General features: G+C 36.2%; 1 protein-coding gene across 1 annotated transcript in view; it reads right to left on the bottom strand.

Annotated features, from left to right (window-relative positions):
- The window catches only part of TTC27 (tetratricopeptide repeat domain 27), a 133,521-nt gene that overhangs the window by 77,318 nt on the left and 31,212 nt on the right, over positions 1–24,991 (bottom strand). Inside the window, exons 8-9 of the mRNA XM_059834758.1 lie at positions 24,087–24,199; positions 10,392–10,458 (exon numbers count right to left, since the gene is read on the bottom strand). Coding sequence (XP_059690741.1) covers positions 10,392–10,458; positions 24,087–24,199 — 180 coding nt within the window. The remainder of the gene's footprint in view (positions 1–10,391; positions 10,459–24,086; positions 24,200–24,991) is intronic.

The raw sequence follows: 24,991 nt of genomic DNA on the forward strand, positions 1-24,991 counted from the left end.
ATAAGGGAAAGATACAGAATATACAGACAAATAAATACACACACTGGAATTCTTACACAATAAGCTGTAGGATGAGAAATAGGCCTTATTCCAGCAACTAAATGACCTGCTTGCTTTCTGAATCTTGCTGCTAAGCCATTAAACAGCTTCAAACCATGCAAGATGTTCAAAACAAAACCAATTTTCTAAACGTATTTCCTTCCTTCATTCTAAACCTGAAAAGGTTTCCACTGACATATATTAAACTAAAAAGCAAAGAAAACATACTGAGTTTTAGCCAATGATAAGAACAAACCAGGTATGATACTAATTTGGGGGAATGCAAATGCATATGCTGTTTCTCTCCGAGTGTTGTAAACTTAAAATCAACGTGTCATTTTACAGCACAGAAAAATCTTTCACAGCCTATTTAGAGAAATCTGTAAAAGTTATTTTCTCTCTCATCTTTTGTCTAGACTAGATAGAAGTTATTGTGGAATGTGTTGGCCAAAATATTCTGACAAATGTACTGAAGAAAAGTCTAGCTGACACAAGGCGTGAAGTCTTTCAAGAAAAAAAGCCCAAACACCACTTTAATTAATGTAATACATGCATAAGGATAATATAGACAAGGCAGTAAAGTCTTCTCGAATACCTCAAAATACACCAAATAATATCTAGTGTTTTGATTTTATTTCAGTTCAGAAAAGGCCTCAAATCTCAGCTTCACAGATAGCAAAACATTAAATAGTTTAAATATTTTTAAAACATTTTTGTGAATTGAAACAAATAGAACATGATGCTTTTATACATTTTATTGGCATTTATTTGAATAGTCTTCATAACTAACAGCTCTCCTTGCCATGATTAATGCAGCCAATCCAAACATCTCAAAAGTATTTATGCCATACCATATTGTCATATATGCTAAGCATATAAATTATGCACAGCAAGAAAGTCTGAATTTTCTCACAGTAATCACGAGACTCATTTATGATACGCATTGCAAGAACAGTCCACTAAACGTACTGGTATTGTTTCTATTTCCTGATACAATGAGCTAACCTTCATGAACAGAATATGAACCTTTTGTATTCATGTATTCGCAAAACTGGAATTTAGTTTTTATAAGGGTCACAAACACTTCATGTAAATTACCTTATGAAATTTTCTTGTATATTTGATGTTACAAACAATTATTCAAAATAACACTTTGCTTATCAGTATGTAAGTTATCCTAGTAAAAATGTGTTTGTGGAAGAAAAAAAACGCTGAGTTATGGGGTGTGCTGGCAAGAATACATGCTTTTTTTCCCCCCTCTTTAGTCATAATGTACATGATGCACATGATCAGTACTAGAATTCAAGTAAAATAAATGTGCATACAACCTCCATGCAGATGTATTTAAATGTTTTGCATATTAATTTAATCTTAACATCTGAATTTCTGGTCAACAGCACTTGAAAATTCCACTTTACTATTTAAACTTGCTGCTTGTAATAAAAGACAAGAAAGGAAATATTGCAGAAATACCAGAATCAGAGCTGCTTAACCTTTGTCCTTATATAAGACAGATGGCACCATGCTTTTCCATAACATACTGAAGTCAGTTAACTGCTTCTACAAGGGCAGCACACTGTGCAAAAACATACTCAAGATCACTGCTGAACAGAATGGGGTTTACTCAAATGAGGACAGCTAAGCATGTGAACAGATATTTTGCTGAATATAAGCTGTAAGTGTTTGTTTAGGAAAATTTTTCAAAAATAGTTTAAAAACCCCAAATCTTTCCCCTTTATATGTTCTTTCAAAAGCCCATGATTTATAGACTTAGGACTTGATTAAACATCATTTCCCCCCCACCTCCCCCAAAAAATCTTAAATTGACCATCAGTAAATCCCCAGAAGAAAATACCAATTAGAAACCCCCTCCAGTAGGTTGGTTACCTAAAACTTCAGGATTAAAAAGACCAAAGGAAAAAAAAAAGAGGCAAAAATCATTGGAGACATTTAATTTCATTCCTAGTTTTGGGGGAATAGAAAAAGAAATTTATGCAAAAGCAGGGTAAGATAGATTCATTTCTTATTGAGTTCATCTTATATTTTCCCCAAAGCAGCTAGAAGAGAAGAATAGCTAGAATTGACTGCACCTGTTTTTCTTTTAAAAAAAACCACCACAAAACAGTGACATTTTAGTGATGATAAATGAAACAAACAGTATCAGATTTGCAAACTTCAGACACCTTGGGGGGGTAAGGAAAAAAAAAAAATGTATTTCGTGACTGCAATCAAGGACTATGGCATTCTAATCAAACTTATTCTAAATTGTGTAATAAGTCAAAAAAATTCTGTTACTTTTTCAATATTTCATCTTTAATATAGACCAGAAAGAATGTTTGGGTGCTGGTAAGAAAAATGTTCTACTTCCAGTCCAAACTACAGACATGATACGACCAGAGAAAATTAAGCTCAGTTGCTTAGAGACAGTAGCAAGTTGACCAGCAAACAAGAATTCAACTACCTTGATTATTTTCAGATGCTATTGAACAAGCAAGATTAGAGTAATTGAAATGCTGGGTTAGGAAAAAAACAAATGAAGGGACAATACTAAAACTAGGCAGAGAAGATGAGGGCAAGACATTAGGACAGCTAAATAAACTTTAAGAATAATTCTTCCTCACATTATGGTAAAAGAACAAAAATGTAAGTTTACTTTGAAAAAAGTGAGACTTGGATTTACCCCTTCTTTAGTTCATCTGCCCCCTCCCCAGCCAAACAGGGGATATAAATCACTAAAAAAGTGACTGCTAGTACTGATAACATATGAATTGAACTGATCATCAGAATATTGTCAAAACGGGAATATTAAGCACTGCACAGAGTAGTGAGATTGTCTTATTTCCTTCAGATGATACCTCAGACAGCATTTTGTTGAATAGGGGGTTTAATTTAATCTTCTTGTTGCAATGAAATCTTCCTTGCTGAAGTAAACTAATAGTTATAACTGGTGAAGGACACAAGAGGGGGAAGGGAAGCCTGCGACATGTCAACTGCCTGTCAGAGAGGTTGCTAGAAAAAATAAGTGAGCTGCTGATAGACAAAGAGGAAGGAGGAGGGGGAGAAGAAAGGCTGCTGTGGGAAAAAATGTTACTAACTGTCATCAAATTTGCCTGCTTAACTTCTCAAACCCTGAGACAAGCAAATAATCTATTAATATTTAAACATGATTTTCGTGTTCTCTTACCATTGCAGTTTCAGTGAGACCACTAAATTCTATCGCTTGAGTAATTCTGTACAGATTATACGAAAGAGCAGACTATTCTAGAATGGAAAGGCTATCCCAAATTTCCTCCTGATCAGAAAGGCACACAATAAATCAGGCATCATCTCCTGTAAGATATGATGCAAGGAGAGCTGTGGATCCCATGGACACAGGGAAGAATGCAGACCACAGAGAAGAACAAAGTTGAAAGGGATAAAAGTGTCAATTATGTTGATATTTTGTAAAATAAAAACAACTTCAAACAGACTGTTACTTAATCCCAGTTTTGGAATGGAATGCAAGTTTCCTCCCTGCCTTATTACGCATGTACTGCAGCACCCAGTTACTTTACCCTAAAACATCTAAATGCATACAATACAACAGCAGCAAAAATAACTGACAACACTAGGTTAATTTCCTATCCACAATACACTGTAAACATAAGTACTAAACAGTTTGTGAATAAGCTTCCAAGAAATCTAGTTGAGTCTTTGCATGTGATACCCCAGCAGAAAGAGGCAGCTTCTCTTTTGCTATACTCAATCCTATTTCCCAGTAATGTGTGATGGGCCAGAAAGCATACATGCACTAAATTAGCAGCAAGTGTTTAGATCCTGACATTCCTGGAAAACGATTCAGACTTTTGAATAAAAGTGCTTAGAAGGAAAAAAAAAGAAAAAAAAGAAGAAAGAATAGAATAGCTTTGAATTAATTTACCTAAAAAGTCTTAATAGTACTAGCCGGGCTTTGCTGAGAGAAAGTCTTTGCAGTGTTATAATCTTGTAACCAACAGAGGTTATTCAAAATGGGCTACACAGCTTAGAAAAGAAGTGAAAGAGACTTTTTATAAAGCCACGAAAGTTACAGCAGAGACACATGGCACTCTTAATGAGCTTTTCAATACTCTTGCTGGTTATAAAATATAAAGAAAACTGCAGCCATTTTCTCAGCAGAGAAAAATGCACTGCTTTTATTTAAGCTATATAAACAACTTCTCTTTAGACACCAAATTGGCATGTTAGTTTTATAGAGATTTTGATAGGAAGGCTTAACATTAAAAATATCATATGCCGTGATTTAATTGCTCCCTAGTTCCACTTTAATATCACAAATGCCATACAAAAGATGAGAAAAACAAAGCATTCCCATTTCCACCCTCCACTCCCTCCTCCCAAAGCCCCCTTCCTACAGTGAAAAGCAGAAAAAGTATTCATATATGCGTATACACACACACTCAATAAAATGTGCACTATAATTCTTTGCTGTGATTTTCAAAAGGTACCATACAACATCAACATCAGTTTCTATTACACTCAATAAATGCCCACTTCTGAAAAAAAAATCTGTCCAACCATTCTCAAATTTCTTAGTAAAAACAGTCTCTTATGGAATCAGTAGTTCAACACAGTGGGGAAAAAAAAAAGACATGAAGCATTCCCATCTGGTCCATCTTTGGAATACATAGTATTCCTCGGATTTTGACAGACTCCCTCCACATTCTCCAAGTCTTTGATCAGACCTTGGTATCCTTCATGGCATTACTGGAAGAATTTCAGCATGATCAGGTATTTTTGTTAGAAGATGGTTAATAATTTTTAAGTTATGTACTCTGAGCAAAATAAAAACTATTACACTTTTTTTCCTCTTTAAGAAAGGTATCCTCACATGTACAAAATGTCAATAGACAGAAGAGCTGCCAGAGCTTCCTCTTCCTGGTTTTCACCGCTTAATAAAGAAACCAACTGCTCTACTCTCCATAAATGACAGAAGTCTCAGGAGTATAACAAACCAATGCAACTAAGTTTTCCACAGTCCCTTTTCTTTCCCTTCTCATCTTCTATGGATTCCAAAGGATACGAATATGGAACTAAGATGTGGGAAGCACAAAGAGGCTTCTCTTCCAGTTTCTGGTTGCTTTTTCTCCTCAGTCCCTTATAGGTTAATACTGTTGCTACCACTCAAAGTCCCCTGATCATAACACACTAATATGGGAAAAAAGTAATATTCTCCCACACTGGGTTAAGTGCTTATTACATTTACCACAAAGTCCATTTCTCCTGGACAAAGCAAGGGCAAGGACAGATGGAGGAGGTAATGTTAGGGACCAGCTGCAGCTCCTTAATGCTGGATATTCTGCTATCGAGTGTCATATCAGACTATGAAACAGTGAATTGCCTCCCCACAATGTAAACTATAAGCTATACTATAAACTTTCTATAAAGCTGTAAGAACTTGTATTGCAAAGTCTAATCTTAGAGGGTTTTTTTAAAAACATTTTTCTCTTTTGTAAGAGAAAAATGCAACACCATCCAGTGTTTAATCTTTCCCCTATTTCCCTGCAAGAATGGCATAATCTTAAAATCAAAACATAAAGGAAGATTTACCAGTTCTTACATACAGCTTTCATATGTTCCTGGCACTCTTTTACATTTCAGAAATACTTTTTAGTTTCCTGTTCTAAAGTTTATGTTCGCATGATGGACATCTTTTACTAAGCTTCAAATGTAATTTTTAAAAAATTGTTTAAAAAAATATACGTACATTTATATAACAGTATCGTTCATTTAATCTCCTCTTTGGTATATTGTCTTAACTGCATTACCTATTCAAAATGATGCAAACAGCAAATATTTAATAGAAGTGATTTTAAGATCCTACTTTTGCTCATTTACGAAAAGGATTTTTTTTTCTAAAAAAGTATTGGGCCACAGAGATTTGTAATGTACTTGTGAACTTCTAGGGAAAAAATGCTGCCCAATATAAAACCCAGCAGACTTCGCATTTGTATTTTTACATTAAAAACAAGCCATTGAAATTAAAGATAGGATAAGGAAGCTTATTTAGGCATTGTAAAAACTAACTTGGGGAGCCATGAGTAAACTAAGCTACAAAGCAGTACTGAGTTAGTTCTTTGGTTTCTTGCATCATATACTTCCTACACAGAAAGCTCTAGGGAAAAAAAGCTTATTATATGGAAGAAACCAGTAATTCTAACAGAGAAGCACTGGGTTTCACTACTGGTTTACTGTCCCTCTTTCCCTCTCTTAAAAATGGCTTTTAAATGCAATATTCAGTTAGCTAAATCAGAAAGCTTGCCAATTATCACATGCATAACTGTCTCTGAAGCAGCTTGTGTGATATTTGATTTTGAAATAAGATCTTAGCTTTCTTAGGAGTCCAAGTGTTCCATAATAAATTAATAAAAAACATTATAACTGTTTCCCTAAACTGTTATGCATGGAAAAAAATTAATTCCCCTTAAAATCAATGTCCAATTTTGTGTTTATTCTTAAGTGCATGTGAGCTACATTACTTCTCATGTAAAGATATCAGATCAACAATTCAACTATAAGCAGAAAAAAATAAAGAAAATCAAATGTATCTAATATCAGCTATAGATTAACAGCTTAAAAATTTAAGTATTATGCTTATGATGGGTGAACAGATTTGACTGGAACGCCTCAAGCACTGATGTCCAAATTATTGTACCAAGAGGAGCTATCCCAGCCAATGAGTCTACATAAACAAGTACACAGGATTTGATACACACTCACACCTTGCATCAAAAAATTAGCAAAACTAAAAGTAATTCTTAGTTACAGAAGTTAGTACTTTTAGGACAATGGCAACTATTCCCAAGCAACTTCAGTAAATGAAAAGCAGCAATCCTTTTGTATTTGACTGTAGTCACCAAGCAGTGACTAATAGTGACTTAATAGTGTAATTTTTAGGACTGTAAGCTATGTTGTTTAAAAAAAATAAAATACATACATATTACAGATCTAGTAATTTTCAACTTCCACAGATATAAAAGGGCGTTTAGAATGCCTGTTTGCCAAACTACACCTAGTATGAGGCAGGACCACATCATCTACTTGAGTTTACTTTGATCATCCTTTCCCTCTCATACTACCTGGACCTTAATTCTCTCATTTGAGAGAAATTGCAGGTCACATACATTTGTTTTGCAATATCCAAAGCAAGAGGATCTCTTGGTGATTCACTCATCTATTAAAAATGCCTTACAATTTCTCAAGTTTCCTAAGATATCTTGAAATGACCTCCTTTCTTCAGGAAACAAATTTCAGCAGATATCAGATGAATGCATGACAACCATCTAACCAGCCTGCAGATTTAGGAATCCACATGTAGGCTGAGAAGATGCCTGCTCACACACGCACACACACACAGCAGTTTAAATGATGCTAAAGAAATTACTAGAGCAGCATTGATATAGTGCTCATTTGCCTGTTTCACTAGGTAGTACCAAAGTTTGGTAAATACCTTAAATAGACGTGATAACATTTGCGGTGCCACTTATTTACTCAGCTAGCAGACACCGTAAGAACCAAGGCTGTGTTAACAATCACACAGAACGTCCCTACTGCCAGGGAGGACAGCGATGGATTTGCTTGCCTTGGTGACTCAGAGCTAAGATGCAGAAGAGCTCAGAGATTTTATCATTAAATTCTGCAGTGATTATCCACAATTTTAGGCTCAGGTGCGAACTCCACAAAAGATGCCTTTATTGAAAAGAACTTATATAAGCTAATATCCGAGTCCTGCTTTCAGTTTCCAGGAAAGATTTGGAATGGTAATGTTACTATCATACTTGTTCTTGTTTGTGTCTTGGGACCATAGGTCAAGATCAAAAGAGAGAATAATGGTAAGATTGAATTGTGGCCGTACAAAAAGTTAACTTGGAAACATTAAGCAAAAGTTTAAAAGAACACTATTCTGATATTGACATTTATTATTATTTCCTCTAATTTTTAGGCTACCAGCTACTTCTTTAAGCACTGCTGTTCACTGAATTCTGCACTACTAGTGAGATCTACATTCCTGTTTGTTTACTGCTATAGACCCTTCTATTTTGCTATTCGGAGCACAAAGTGATAGGGAAGCCTACACGTATCTTTCAGCTGTGTTTCTCTGGAAAACTATCCTGATAGTGGCTGCTGATCTTACAAGGGTGAAGCAAGCTGTAGTTGACTTAGAAGCTCTATAAAAAGATAAGTAAATAAATGAGTGTAAACATAAGCTCTGCACAGTCACTGCAATAAATATTTAAGAAGCAAGTTCATCAGCTCTCCTGTGATTTTTGAGGAATCTGCCACTAGATGGCAGAAAAATGCAGTTTAATTTTCTCATCAGTATGACGAATTCACCCAACAGATCTCTTACATCTCAGATAATAGGTAATATGATCTGTCAAGCAATGTCACATAAAACATGACAGTAAAGCTGATTATCTTTCTCGTCTATTATATGTACTACCTTGACTTTTTCCTCCTCTGCTGTACAACCTGAAGAGTGTTTAAATGTTTGAAAACTCAAGCGTTAAAACAACTAAACCCCACTCTTGGTTTCATTATTCTGGAAAGTATGGTAGTAGGGCCAACCTTGTTAAAGATGTTCTGTTATCACAATATCACTCCACTTAATATTAAAAGGATAGAATATATGAAGAAGTTATTTCAGTATTCAGGTATATAATGGCTGCATTTCCACTCAAGAATTATGCAAACAATAGTGGGGAGTGGGAAGACTGAAACAGGGAGTGGACAAAAAAAGCCCAGGGAGTTTGACAGGAAATAAAATAAGAGAAGCAAAATTCTGAGTTTTCACAAAAAACCCTCAACTTAAAATATATTATTTTAACAGCAAAAATGGCAGGGTTTGTTTTAACAAAACTATGTGCACATCTTGAAATTTCATACATTTGCATTAACACTATTTTTGAAAAAAAATTGTATTGTAATACTTTCATCATTTTTTTTAAAAAGTTTGCAGTACGCAGTTCACCACCTTTTTTCATTCCTACAACCTTTTCTATGTGTGCATTTCCTTACTTTGTACATATTTATTCTTTCTGTAAGTTTTTTCCTCTCCTTTAATGGTCAACATTCTTTAATATCCTTATTGGGTACCCCAGAAAGGTGTAGTTCAAAACAAAATACTTCAGAAACTACAAGTGTATCATGAGAAAGCACTATGATCACTGTAGCAACAAATAGAAAATCTACATAAACCAAACTGTTCTGCAGTGATTCACTCAACTCTCTCATGCAGATGTTACATGTGCTGTACTAGCATAGGATCCTAAACAAACATTACTTTAAAACCAACCTATTTTACATTTATCTAATAAAAAGATTAGGATTTCCTTTTCTACAGATTAAACTTCCTTTTACCACCACAAAAAAACCCCAACAACAAACCATTATTGTAGTTAACCTTAGATTACTGTCCATAGTCCTTTCACATAACTACAAGTGTCAGTGATAAAATTCTAGCTCAATTGAAATCAAAGGGCTTTTTTCTGAGATCCTATCTGCAAATTCTTAACAAGAATTTACTTTTTCATATGGCACCACTATAGCAAAAGGGTCTCACACTACAAGGCTTGGGTAGGAGAGCAAGCCCTCTTTACTGCACCAAAGCTGAACTCTAACATTGTGGAAAGCAAGCAAAAATAGCAATATAATCACTAGCCTTTCCTCCTCCACCCCCCACATCCATGAACTATTGTTGAAAAACCACATAAAACCAGAAAAGACCGAGTAAGGAAGCAAATTGTGTTTTGTCTTGAGTAAAAAAAAAATTACACTGAAAAAATACTGAGTTAGAATTTTCGAGGCTTCTTTGGAAGTTACAGAACTGTTCTGCAGCAAATCAGCCATTGAACTAGGAAGAAACATGTCTAAGCAGAACAACTGATACATAGACTGAATAAATCTGACAGAATAAAGCTGAAATTCCTTTTGAACTCCACTTAAACACTGTTCAAAGAGCGCTTTCAACACTAGTGCCATAGGAGGAGTTTGCTGTAAAAATGCTTGGTTTAATATTACATTATAATTCATAGAGTTAATAAAGACAAAAACAAATATGTAAAAAAATGTTCTGTGCATATTTTTAGGTGAAATTTTTAGATGTCAAGCTTATCCTGCGCATGATGATGGCTCAAAACTGGGTTGAACTTCAGCACCACTTTTTATTTCTTCAAATAACAAAACAACTGAATACTAAACCAGATTTGGTTTACAAACAGTTTCATGATTAATGTGATTGACAGGTTACTGTTTAGTACTTAACTTAAATATTAAGTGAAAACATGTTTACTAAGAAGTCCAGATAAGTTACTTACTGAAGTAAAAGCCAGAAGTTCCTCTTCAGTTAATTTGTGTATTGGATTGTTCTTTTGGAAGTCTATACTGTGAAGGAAAAAAAAAAACAAAAATAACCCAATGCTGATTTAAACTTTAGAATAGCACTAGGCAGAACACGCTTTTAAACTTGCAAAAATCTAAAGAACATTCTGGAAAACTGTTACAATGACAAATAGGAGTATGGTAGGTGTAGAGGAAGGCCTAGACCTAGGAGCAGTCACAGAAAAAAAGAACGATTTATATATTTTAGTAGTGCCTTTCCAAGACCATTCTAAATTGAAACATCTTACTCAGTTTAAGCTTATGGGAATAACAATTTTACAAATCCTAAACAGTTTTAAATACATTCTCTCTTTTTACAGAGGTCTGTTTTCACTTAAAATTCTAGGACTAATTGAACACAGATTCTACAAAGCAAAAACCATTAATGCTTAAAAAGTGCTGAAGGATAATCTCAAACAAACAGCCTCTTTTTAGTCACTCAAGGAACATGACCACAAGGGTCTGTCTCTCACTAACCGGCATTACCACTAGCTTGTGGTACACAAAGGGGGAAAACCAGAAGAATACACAGAGATGAGAATTAAAATTATTTTATTCACAGTTGGACATGTTTACAGAGATGACAAAGAAACTGGGCTTACAACTCTACATGGGTGGATGTTCTCCTTAGACAGCAGCCCACCAACATTTACAAATATACTACAAGAGATACCTCCAAGTGGCACAAAGAGCAACAAGGCTACAATTCAAGCTCCCTGAGAAAACAAAAGATATCAAGTGAAAATATATCTTAAATCATACCACAGAGTATGGATTGTCACCAAACCTATATAATGGCTACATACATAAGCTTAAATTCATCACATTATTCCCTAAACTTTGCAGCAGACTTCATATTATAGGTTAAAATTGCAAAGATAGTATATTAATTGTGATGATGGGTCACAGTTTGAAATTATGCTCCCTACTTTACATACCTTACTTTGGAGACAAGACTTCACCCCAATCTAACTTTTTTCTTGCTATTTTGTTAATTCTTCTTTGTACATATGATACAATTACCATTGCAGAAATAACAGGTATAGAATAGATCCTGCCTGTTGAATCTCAATTATCTTTGAAAGGTCATGGAGGTCAAGAGAGGTACCTGAGGACTGACGGAAAGCAAATGTCACTCCTATCTTCAGCAAGAACAAGGAGGATCCAAGTTAGCCTCATCTCAATCCTTGGAAAGGATATGAAGCAAATCCTTCTTGAAGCCATTTCCTAACACATGGAGGAAGTGGTTGGTACAGATTCACCCAGGGGAAGTCATGCTTGACCAACCTGATAACCTCCTATGATGAAATGACTAGCTTGGTGGATTTGGGGAGAGCAATGGACATTGTCTACCTGGACTTCAGTAAGGCTTTCAGCACTGTCTCCCATAAAATCCTCATAAAGAAGCTGATGAGCAGACAGCGAGGTGGACTGAAAACTGGCTGAACAGGTGGGCCCAGAGAGCTGTGAAGCTGGAAGTCAATAACTACTTGTGTACCCCAAGGCTCAATACAGAGTCCAATACTGTGCAACAATTTCTTAAGAATCTGGGTGATGGGCCAAAGTGTACCTTCGGCAGGTTTGCTGATGGCACAAAACTGGGAGAGGCAGCTGACGTACCAGCAGGTTGTGCTGCCATCCAAAGAGATCTCGACAAGCTGGAGAAACAGGCTGACAGGAAGGAACCTCATGCAGTTCTGCGAAGGGAAATGCCAAGTCCTGACCTTGCTTGAGCAGAAGGTTCGACAAGATTGTCTCCAGCAGTCCCTTCCAACCTCAACCAATCTGTGATATGAAGGACAAGGTGACAGAATAGTCTGCATTCATTTAGGTAGAAGAAACGATGCTTGATTAACCAAATAGCCTTCCATGATGAGATGACTAGGTTGGTAGACTTTATCTTGACTTTGGAAATGTGCTTGACACGGTCTTCCATAACATCCTCATAGACAAACTGATGAAATATGGACTAGATAAATGCACAGTGTGGTGGACTGAAAACTAGATGAACTGCCAGTCTCAAAGGATTATGATGAGCAGCGTGAAGTCCAGCTAGAGGCCAGTAACTAGCGGTGTATCCCAGGGATCAAATGTTTAACATCTTCATTAATGACCTAGATGATGGGACATGATGCAAAGTCCTGCACCTGAGGAGGAATGGCCCCATGCACCAGTACAGGCTGGGGGCAGACCACCTGGTAGTAAGCTTGGCACAAAAGGACATGGAAGTCCTGGTAAAAAACAAGTTGAACATAAGCCAGCAATGTGCCCTTGCAGCAAAGTCATCCAAAGCCTCCTGGGTCACATCAGGAAGAACGCTGCCAGCAGGTCAAGGGAGGTGATCCTTCGCCTCTATTCAGCACTGGTGAGACCACACCTGGAGTGCTGTCACCAGCTCTGGGCTCTTCAATTCAAGAGACATGTGGGCATACTGGAGCAAGCCCAGCAAAGGGCCACAAACTGAGAAAGCTGGGATGGTTTAACCTGGAGAAGAGAAGGCTCTGGGGGAATCTTATCAATGTGTATAAATACCTGATGGCAGTGAGTAAACAAGACAAAAACAGACTCTTGTCAGTCGTGCCCAAGGAAAGGACAAGAAACAATGGGCACAAACTGAAATCCAGAAGAGCCCATTACAAAAAGTAAGCAAAACCTTCATTAACATGAGGGTGGTAAAGCACAGGAAGGGGTTACCCAGAGAGGTTGTGGTGTCTCCAGCCTTGGAGACATTCAAGGTCCAACTGGACATGGCCATGAACAACCTGCTCTAGTTGACTGTTTCAAGCAGGGAAGTTAGACTAGATGATCTCTAGAGGTCCCTTCCAATCTCAATAATTTCATTAAATTTTCATTTAATGGTACTTACAGTTTACATTTTTCAGCCTTATGTTTTGTTAACAAAAGGAAGAACAGAGTCTATTTCTTACTGAAAGATAGAAATAAGCTGACTTGTTTTACATCACACTTAAAAATTTCTCTCTACATTGTGAATGTTACCAGGTTATCACAACACTAATCTCTCTAGCCATCCTATTCTGACTACCTCATGTAGCATACAGAAGGATTTGTTGTTTTTCTTTTCTTTTGGTAAGGTTTTTTTCCCCTTAATCTTAGTAAAAAAAATTAAGGTAGTTTCATTTTTCTTCCTGAACAAATGTAACATTTATGCTTTGTCCAGGACATACTGTAGGCTCTGAGGAACAACTAAAAGATGTGGCTGTCTAATGAGTTTACACTGCCTTCATACCCGAGTATACCTAAACGAGACTATACGTAAGCTGTGAGAGTTGAAAGGAGACAGCACAGAGAAAATAGTCTGTGAAATGCAGTAATTTGCCATTTATTTACAGAGTGACTGAATATTCCAAATGAAGAAAGAATCTGTTTTTCAGTAGAGAACCTTCCTCTGCATTCTAGTGCTTATAGTCTAAAATGGTCAAGATAGAAAAGGTAAAACACATCGATTTTCTTTTTGTAAATTCTACCAAGGTGTAACAAGAATGCATTTTGAAACTTTTTTTATACTATATTGTTTTTAAGTTATCTCCCCCATCACTTGCTTATCTGCCAGCTGTGAAAAAAGGCCAGAGTGCCTGATTAAGTCTTAAGACCTAATAAAAAAATTCTAAGAGTAAGCAGCAAAGCACTCAAGAAAAAGCAAAAATGATGCATATCAATTTGAATATCAAATATTCAAGCACTCTTATCTCTTTATCTTTGCATGCCCACAAAAAGAAATAGAATTTTCAGTGTGGCAAAGTGCCGAGCCTCCTTCCTGACGGCATGGGTCTCTACCACATTCCACCACCTTTATACAGAGGAACAGGAAAAAAAAAAACAAACAAAAACACAGGCACAGGAAGGGAAAGTTCTCTCTGGAGAGCACTGCTTCAGCATTTCTAAAACAGCCATTCTTTAGGAACCACCAATATTCAAACTAGAGCAGTCTAGGAATCAGTACAGATGAAACATTCAGGAAATAAAGGGATGAGTTTGAAAAAATTCTGCTCTGGCAATGCAAATGGCATTGTTCAAAGGACTGCAGCCAAATACAGGCAGGCTGAGAGACAGTGCAAAAGCGTAACAACACTCACTCCCTTCTGAGATTCAATTTCCCAGTTCTGTTAGGAGATAAGATCCCTTTCCCCTTCTTCTGTAACTTAGGAGATCTACTCTTTAATAGTGCTTTTCTTGACGCTTTCTTACCAAACTTTCCCCAAAATTTCTGGGGGGGTGGGGGTGATGACAATGATGACACATGACTACAAAAACCCACCAAAGTAAACAAAATCAGTGTGTGCAGTAAGTTTTTTTTACTTTTTTTTTTTTTTTTAAAGAGCTATCAGAAAGTGAGTGGCATATGGGAACTGCTCTCTCAATTTATTAACACAGTAACATCTAAAGTTGTTATATAAGTTATATAATAAAGAATCTAAAAGCATACCAGGTTTAGAGTTGATGATTATTCATAGCAACATAAGCTAAAAGAATAAAATGTTTGTATTTTTTAAAACTATTGAGAGATTTATGTGCAATGTGAATTGATATAAATATAAGTAGGTTGCTCAAACCTGAACTGAAATTACATAACTGCAGTTCTTTAAGGTTCAAGGTTTCATGAAAAGGTTTCTTCACCTCTTTGATAATAATAATAATTTGATTAATCAACCAACTAGTTTTATCCTGTAACAACACAGGCATCTAACAAAACAAATTGGGTGGGTGGGTGAGAGACAAAGGGCATTACTGACCAGAATTTTTTAAGAAAAGATTTGCACATTACTGTAGGGAAGAACATGACCAGAGTAGCTGAAAGACAACAGTTTCTACAGTGGAAGAAAGCTTGAGAGACCTTTCAACTCTTCTTCCTGCTCTACAGACCTCTAACTTCAGACAAATGTTTATCCAGTCTATTCCTAAAGACCTCCCAGGATGGAGGTTCCACACATGCTTCATACCATTGATGTTGATGTTTCATAACACCATCACCTTGAGTAAGCTGTATGAGCATGGCCACAACTCTGCTTTTGGTTGAGTACTGATGAGAAAGGGCTTTGAAAAGCAAGTCAAGACAATGACATCACCTTTTATTCTTGTTATGTTCAGTAAAGTTGGACTCTGTCAATAAGGAAAACTAACTATTATTCCTCCTTCCTGATTTAGCTTGTGTGGTTCTGAATTTCGGTGAAGAGATCAGTTAAAAAAAAGTTTATTAACTATTACAGTAATGTATTTTTCACCCATCTTCCCACAGAAAAGAAACGACGTTTCTGGTGGGCTTTTTTGAAAGTTTTAGACAACACTGCTAAGAAACAATTCTGTCACATAGATCAAGGTATTTTCCTTCCTTGAGAAAATTTTTCATGAAAACAGGAACGTAATAAAGAATTTCTCTGCTTCAGTTACTTCTTTCCTTGTCCAGTGTCAGCTGCTAGCAGAAATACTTATAGTCAGCTTGAAGTAGTCAACTAAAGTCACTAAACACTAGTCACTAATACAAATGTGACTTCAGGTGAAAAATAAGAAGTTTCTCTATCCATGGGGGGAAAAGAGTAAAAAAAGGCAACAAGAAAACTTCAAATATTATAACAAGAACATCACAGCAGCTAGCCAACCAGAATGTTAAGTGACATGACCAAAGATTTTGAAAAGCATAGGTAAACCAAGGGACAGTTAAATTTTGACAAAATTGGAACTTATTTCTCAGCATTCTAAAGATATATTGATTCAAGCAGAAAGCATTAATTCTCTCCTTATTCTAGGCAGCTTTTTGAAGCATATACATGTAGTTCCTTCAGGTCAAAGCAGTGCTAAAATAGGTCTCTAACTTCTATTTCTGCCACATCCATGTACAATGTTTTAAGACACATAAGTACAGTAATGCAGAGCTTGAAAGATAAGAGAAGATTTTCCATACTGACTCAAATAAAATTTAAAGCTATATTTTAAATCTGAATCTAGAGTAGAATTGTAGCTTGGTTTTAAGCATTTTTAATGACTGTGGTAGCTCTTGTCAGAGTACTTTACGAACATTTAATTTCTATGCCTTGTATTTGTTCTGATTTCAAGGACAGGTTAAGCAGTTCACCCCCGAGAATTTCAGGAGCTGAAATCAGAGCAGAATTAAGGATCTGTTGCTGTAGGATCTATGATCAGGCATCTTTTCACAACAATATGCAGAGAAGTCACTAATCACCACATCATTCAGCTTTGCAAGCTATTTTCTGTCCATTCTTGAATCCTGTCTTAGGGAGTTGAATGAAATAGAAGAGGGAAAGAAAACAAGGAGAACATTCTTTAAACAGATAAAACAGAACTTTATACAGCAGAAAAAAGTATTTTCGAGTAAATCAGCAAAAGCTAATTGTTAATAGCTTACAATTTACAACCAATTCTTTTATCTGATTAATCAGATCTACATTGGCAGCCTAATGGATAAGGTATGTAACAGTGGAATTAATAGCAATCATTCCAAAGTATCCCTTTTGGGATTAAGACTAAATATTTCTGTTTCAAGAACTGATTTAGAAAGTTGACAAATGTTAAAGAACATTGTTAAAAGCTATTAAAAATAAAACAGTGTTCTTCAAATAGCTGAAGTTGTATTAAAACGCAGAATACAGAAAGGGTCAAAAACTCTGGAATATTAAATAATAATAAAGAAATATCTCTAAAAATATAATTAAGGAGTCTAGAAAGTGTTTAAGGAGCAACTAACCAAAACAGTCAAAATCAGTGCTAAATCCTTCTTCCAATAGAGAAGGAACAAAAATTGTGAGAGTCCACAGGACCATGGTATAAAAGCCATAGCAGAGAAGCTATATGAATTCATTGCAATGCATTTATTGTAGAAGAACATAGTAAAATTCCCACAAGAGAGCCTTTTTGGGTATGGGAGAGAATTACAGGAGAGAAGAATCTTTCTGAAATTAAAAAGCTGCAAAAGAGGTTACACACTAAGAGGTTGGATGCTAAGACGTTAACAGGGGCCAAACAGTATTCAGAAATGGAAGTTTTAAGTGAGTTTTGGTATGAAATAGCTGAGACACTAAAAGCAGTGTTTAAGTCCTTATTTAAGACTTCCTCATTGCCTGAGCAAAAGACAGCAGCAAAAATGATGCCAGCCTTTAAAACTGGTGTCAGGGGATCAGTGCAACTACTGGCTTGTAAGCATAGTATCCGTTGCAGGTAAGGAGAGACTATATAATGAACAGAAGGACTAGAGATACCTGGACAAATACAATGTGTATGGGGAGAGTCAGCCAGGCTACTGGAAAAAAAATTCCTGCATTACAAACCTGTTGGGGGGCTTTTGGAAAGTTTAAACAGTGTGAGGATATACATAAGCTGGTTAATGCAATCAACTTGGATCTCTGTAAAATATTTTGAGAAGTCCCTCACCAAGAAGGACTTTCAAAGAAACTGAGCATTCATGAGATAAGAGGGAATGTCTCGGCAAAGATCAGTAACTGATTAAAAGATAGGAAACAGTACGAGACAAATAGTCAGCCATCCTACTGGAGAAGGTCACCATTGTAACCCTACATAGGTTTTGTGCTGTGATCCATGTGCTGTAATATTAAGAAACAAACTGGAACAGGAGAATGCATAGTGAGGTGAGAAAACTTGCAAACGATATGACAGTCTTTGAAGTAAGGATGTGAATAGACAATAAGGAGCTACAGAAAGACCTTATAGGACAGAGCCACAGGGTAATAAAATAAAAATGCCAAGGAATGCACAACAGGAAACACAGTCCTAGCTTCACAAAAAAATTATAGCCTCTGATCCGACCATTTCTAATCAGGAGCAACGCTTTAGCACTGCAGCTGCATGAAAACATTAGCTCAGTACTAGTCAGCTGTTAAAAAGGCAAATCAAAATGTGAGTAATTAATTAGGAAAGTAATAGAGAATAACATATGAGGGCATACTACATGAAGTATACAAATCAATAACATAAAGCCTACGTAAAATACGACATAAAGCCTTTGTTTGTCCACCCACAAATAGTATGTTCTGTTCTGGACCTTTCATTCCAAAAGCAGTAATTCAGTATTGGAAAAATTTCAGAAACAGACAGCTAGACTGATTGTTGTTTTATGATGCTGAATAATGACGTTTTATGCCTTATGAACATATAACAACTTCTACAAAAGGAACGTCTGATTAGGCTAGGACTGGCCGAAGAAGGACATTGCAGGTTTTCAAAATTGTTAGGAAATAAGAGATTTAAGTCACTAAGTGAAGCTACTGGCAACCAAAACCACCTGAAGGAGGTTTTTGAACAGCAGACAAAATATGCAGACAGACACCTTTGCCAAAGGATGCTACCGATGCAAGAAATTTACATGGGCTCAATGAAAGATTAAAAATATTTGAGAGATCCATTGAGGGCTGCCATGCAAACAAGCCAGATTAGGCTCAGAAAATCACCTTTTAGAGGCTGGGAAAGAATTAGGGAGAAGGGAGCAACATGTGCTTGCCCTGTTATTACTCATCCTTAGGTATGTTGTCACAGCCACTCTTGAAGACAGAGTATAAAGTTAGATGGATGAAGACAACTGCTGAGTTTTTGTTTGCTTATGTTTCCTGGCACATTACCTCTCTGCAAGTGCAGACAATGCAAATTCAAGTTCCTCAGGTAACTAATTAAAACTACAGTTAGATAGCATGAGATAGATGATGAAGGATAGGTCAGACTTCCCACATATGCATGTTTATGATTATTTGTTGTATTTCTATGCAGTTTTACCAGCTGTGTTAATTTTGTGAATGAAAGAGCCAAACCCTTTGGTTCCCCACTTTACAAGTGTTTTCAAAGTTTCACAAAGGTATTTCAAGTGACTAATGTGTTTTATGTGAGTATTCTGAATAGCAAGACAGGAAGTTCTTTTCCCCAGTGGAATCTCTTCACACAGCTGTATGTACTGGTGCACAGTAATATCTTTGTAGCAATGATTTTAAACAGCCATAAACTGACCATGGTGAGATCACTATACTGTCTGGCACCTGTAACTGGTTTGTTTCAAAAAAATAATTTACACTTACATGGTATGTTTGTAAAGATGGGCCAGAGTGCCAAAAAGTATTTAACAGAAAAACCTTCATCACCTTTAATGCTGTCCAAGATTTTATTTCATAGCTCTTACTTTCATAGAACAACATGGGTAAGCTCTTATAAAAACAGATGAAAACAGTTGTTTACCTGCCATTGCCTTGTACTTCTGATACAAGCTGTATAGCATGACCTTGCTATAAAGCGCAAAGAAGGCTGCAATCATATATATATCTCTCTAAAAAATCTTAATAAGCACATGATCCATCTTACCTAACTTCAACCATGTAAAATTTAGGCCTTTAATCTAGCTAACTGTCTATGCTTCCTTCAGAGTCCATGCAAAAATACAGATCAACGTAGGGAGTGATTCAATCCATTGTAAAGTAAGTGCTTGAAGTGAAATGAATCACACTTTGCAGGTGCTGATTTCTCCATTGACTAGAGAACAGCCAGCCAGCTAATATTAGATTCTTACATTTCAAGTAGCTAAATGTTTTCCTGTTTCATCTACCCGTTTCCGCATGATGTCTCCATTGCCAACATGTATATTGAGATTATTTTTTTCTAATTACTCAATTGATTCAAAAGCTCGTACTTGGTAATTCTGTTAAAAATCCTTTAGTCCTAATGCTATTTAGTGCTTATGCTGCTGTTTCAAGTACGCTTCTACAGCTCACTGGGTAAACTGTATAATATATTATTATCCAATGTATTACTGTATAATAAAAGTTAGGCTTCCTGATGCTTTCCTTACCAGCTGAAGACTGGTGCATAGTCTGTGACTGAGCAAAGGCACCTACAGTATTACACACTATTTTGACCTGATTTGATCCTTGAGACACAGCAAAAGATTAAGAAATAACGAGCCATTAGACATTTCTCTTTGATTTCTTAGGATTTTCTATAGCCAGTCTAATTTCTAAAAGCCTTCCCCTGTTAAAAAATGGTGAATCAAGTGATGAGATGGGATTTTCTTCCCAAACTGCTGACACACAGCTGCTATTGTCTATTCTAACACTGATCTAATTTGCACTATTTCTGCGTGACAAGGGAAATGTACTCCTCTCTCAGTTTCTCAGCATTTTGGCGTCTATACTATATTAACACATTATTTAAATAACGCATTGGCCCGTTCTTGGGCTTTTTAAGATTTTTATTTTATTTTTAAATCAGAACTTTAATATCTTTTTCCATCAGCCTCTGAAAGTTTGGTTCGAGGCTCTATACAAAGTTTTGGCCACAGTCTTAAGGCTTGACTATAAAATATATTTTATACCATCATGACTAGTTATTTTCATATAAAATATCAAAAAAGTCCTAGCCAAATGATGCTTCTGCACTCCTAGGATTTTCTTTTACTATTTCCTTTAGGTTGCATTACTCCTGCATTGAGATGATCTGAAGACACCTCTAGACACTTTCTTCCTATACAGATACTACAAAATCTGATTTAGTTCCGCAGAGTGCTCAGTATTTGGAAGAAAAGGAATTTACAGAGAAGAATTTTAAAGGAAACTGCCTCAAATTAGAGATGCCACAGAGAACTGGCTGGGTACAGTTTACATTGCTACTTTTTTATGTAAATGGATTACTGAAAAATAAGTTGTTCTTTGCTTACATCAGTGTAACAGAGAGGACTTTAAAAAAATAATCTAATTGATTCAAGCTCATGCATGTTATCTACAAGCTGGCTTAAGCATACCAGATGAGATGTTGCTTGGATTTTTGTAAAGACAGCTGGTATGAGGTATTTCAACACTTCAAAAACATTTTATATCCTCTTAAAATGTTATTGGGGGAGGAGGAGATGAAAATGTTTGTACTGACACTGTAATAGTACTTTGTTTAGCCATTTGATCATTGCAACCTACTCGAAATGAAACTTAGTTCACAGCAGGAAACATTACGTGTATTCAGGTAATTCTATAGCATCCTACATAATTGTAATTAAGTGTTTTCCAAAAGTTGTAACAATTTTCAGTTTGTTTTGCCATCCACAAACATTTCCGCATGCTGCTGATTTTGAGTCAACATTATTTAGCTACAAAAATCTCAGCTGAATTAAGGGGCATCTCTGCGACATTTGCTGTAAAACAAATACTAGCAAGCACAGTGAGATTTATAGGAAAAAATGTACTCACATTTACTCTTTTTCTTTACCTACAGGCTGCCTTTCTTCAATAAACCAAGTCAGTCTCTAAAAGTTTTTTTGCATCAGAAAAAACATCCACCACTGACAACAGCAGTCAAAACTAGATACCATTAAGGTGGTGCTAGACCTAAAACAAAGCCTAGTTAGAACTGCTTTGGAAACATAAAGGAATTCTAAAGCCAACTTATTAATTATGAAATGAGGTATTTATTCTATAGAACTGAAGTCCTCAAGCATGTAAGAAAAGCAAGGGATTTGCTACAGCTAAGGTTTGAGAAGTATGTTTTGGTTAAAATCCAATGCTAAATGCTTTAATATGTATATGCTTCCTTGCAAACTGATATGCCAATACCTGGTATAAACACCAAGGGTATGGCCAGCAATCCAACCCTGAACTCCACTCAGTCACAAGGGTTGTATCCTAAATCCCCTCAGAAGAACAGTTCTCAAAGCTGGCATTCTACTAACATTTCTGCAACATGACTGGATATCAAATCTTGTCTCCATCTATGACTGGAATTGTTTCAGTTGCTTAACATTATCCCACCCACTGAACGGCATTTACCATTCCTATAGGGAAGCAACACTGAAATTTTTTTTTTTGTGGTAGCTTTTAGTTTCTTAAATGAGCTTCTTGCCAAACTCACACACCACTTGGATTATAATGTACATACACAGCTGACAGTCAAGATGGTTTCTAGCCACTATTCAGAGCATGGTTTCAAAGTGACATACTGTGGTGAAGAAACCTACTGTGCAGCCAGCCAATGTCAAATTAAAATTCTACCCTTTCATAAAGAAAGAAAAAAAGATTTCCTTCAGAGAGGTGGAAGCAGCAGGTATGATATAATCTGAATATAAGACAATACTGTGTTAAAAAGTGAAGTGTGCCTGAAAATGATTCTCAGGAACGGGAAGGCTTTGCCTTGACTTGAGTCAGTGTGAAAGACTAAAAGTGCCTGGGACAAGAATATATGTTAACCCACTGTTCATGCCATTCTGTTGTCGTGAAACTGGATCTAGATGTGGCCTTGAAAAGAAAACAAGTTTAAGACTTGGGGAATAAAGAAAATACGAAGCCACAGTACATATTCCACTCATGAATTCCCAATTACAGTGGATAGGCTGAATGGTTAAAGGGCATAGCTGAAATCACAGATATACAACTTCACATTGGACTTCCACAATATAGACAAGCCAGCATCTGGCCCTTCAAAAAGCTGAAGTCTGAGAAATGAGCATATGAAAGGAAGCAATCTTCTCTCCACTAATGACTTCCACTGCACTTTATGGGACAGGGGAAAAAAATAACTGAAAATTTTGGTGAGCGGGGAGAGAAATATTATGAAGTGCTACAAAACAAGCAAAAAGCCCCGCATCACAAATGAACTACTGCCAAATGCTGGGTTGTTAGCTTAGGCTATTGAATTGTCTCACTAGTCTTTCACTGGCCTGTTATTGCTGTCACCCTACCGCAAAGATAAGACCTTACAACACTCATGTGCCCCTATAGAGGAAACACCGGTCTGAGACTTGGGAACTAGGATTCACTTATTGTTCGGCTCCTGGCGTTCTTCTGGCTTGGGCAAGATATTTCAGCAGTACTACAGATTCCATCATTTTGCAACTCACAGATCAGAAAAGTGCTTTGAGAGGTATCAATGATGAATACCGCATCAAAGTCACAATTTCTACTTCGACACACTAATACTTCTGATAAATCACATATGAAAAATTGTGTGATAACTGTAATTGGATAAATGACCACTATGTCATAGAAAAAGTATTTCTCTATTAGAAAATGAGGATATTCATTAGCAACCAGCTTATTACCCTCAAATCTCAAGCTGCTTTTTGCTCTTCTGTGCCATTTCCAAAAATCTATGTAGCATATAATTTCTGATAGCCAGGAAAAGAAAAAGCTTAGGTGCAAAGCCACAGGGACTTTGTACTACAGCCTGTAACTAGCAATGGATGCTCTGGATTTATACAAGTATTCCCATTGCATTGAATAGCAGGGCAGCGTTTTGCTTGAAAGACGTGGTTGATCCTCATAGGAAGCTGACCATTGCAAACTCTGAAATGTGTTTTCAAAATTTACCAAAGTGTCATCACCATGTGGTAGCTAATGCCAAATGATGTTTGACACATGATTAAACTGAGGCACAAAGAACAAGAAGCTTTTCCAGGACAAGAGAACAACATAGCAATTAATGAAACATGGCTGAAATTCTGAACTGGACACTAATGTTCACTCTGAGATAACTGAAAATGCTATCCACATATAATGCAAACCTTTTAGCATTTTAGGCAGACTATATGATAAGGAAGGAAAAAAGTCCCATCAACTTACCACTTCATTATTTCATTATCACAATGATTCATGCAGTATTTTTTAAGTAACTGTGAACTAACTTACCATATTCCAAGGATTACAGCAAGCTCTTCTGCACACAAATCAGGTACCTGGTACTGATCAGCATCTGCTAATTTTATCTCATTAAGCACTGTGTCATCGTTTAAATCATAATTCTGTTGGAGGAGAAAAAATATTTTAAAATAAATAGGAATAGTTGCAGAGAAATTGATGCCTTCAAAATATGAAAAAATAGGCTTGCTTGAAACAGGATAATAGAGACATCAAGAAAACAACAAAATGGAAAGTGATTTCCCATGATTATGATAGGATAGCTAACTCACTAAGCCAGTAGAATGAAGTATCATCTGAACCACTTCCGCTACAAGTATACTGGTTGTCATGCAGAAGGAACAGCTTTCAGGACAACCTTATGGTTACCTGAATATTGATTTTTCTCCTTAAATAAGGGCTGAAGGTGATTTTCCTTTTCAAATTGTTGCTTGTAGTATTATCAACATTTCATCCTCTAGTATATATAATCTGTTTCAGCTTGTCTGTATAATGTTAAATGCTTTCCTAACATACAGGTTTTCAGGCTAGCGACCATGGACCTCTGGGAATGTATGGATGTACAGTTAAACTCCTTACACAGGGAACTGTTCCTCCTTTTTTTTTTTTTTAAAGGGAGTTTTGCAAATTAAGGAAACACAGATTGAAAAAACCCCACTGAGCTAGCACCTCCAGATACTTTGCCCTGGTAAAGGCAAGAAGGGGTATTCTGAAAAGGTTTGCTCCAGGACAAGTACTTGTGACTTTCCATCAAATGTCCTCTGGAACAAATCATTTAAGGAGTATTCAGTTTAACATTTACAAACAAGTATGCTACCTGAAGTTCACTGTCTGTCATTTAACTTAAAAGAAGAAAGCAATATAATCTGTGGCTGAAAAGCGTAAAATTACTCAGT

This window comes from Gavia stellata, chromosome 2 (assembly GCF_030936135.1).
Source record: "Gavia stellata isolate bGavSte3 chromosome 2, bGavSte3.hap2, whole genome shotgun sequence".
Taxonomy (NCBI): Eukaryota; Metazoa; Chordata; class Aves; order Gaviiformes; family Gaviidae; genus Gavia; species Gavia stellata.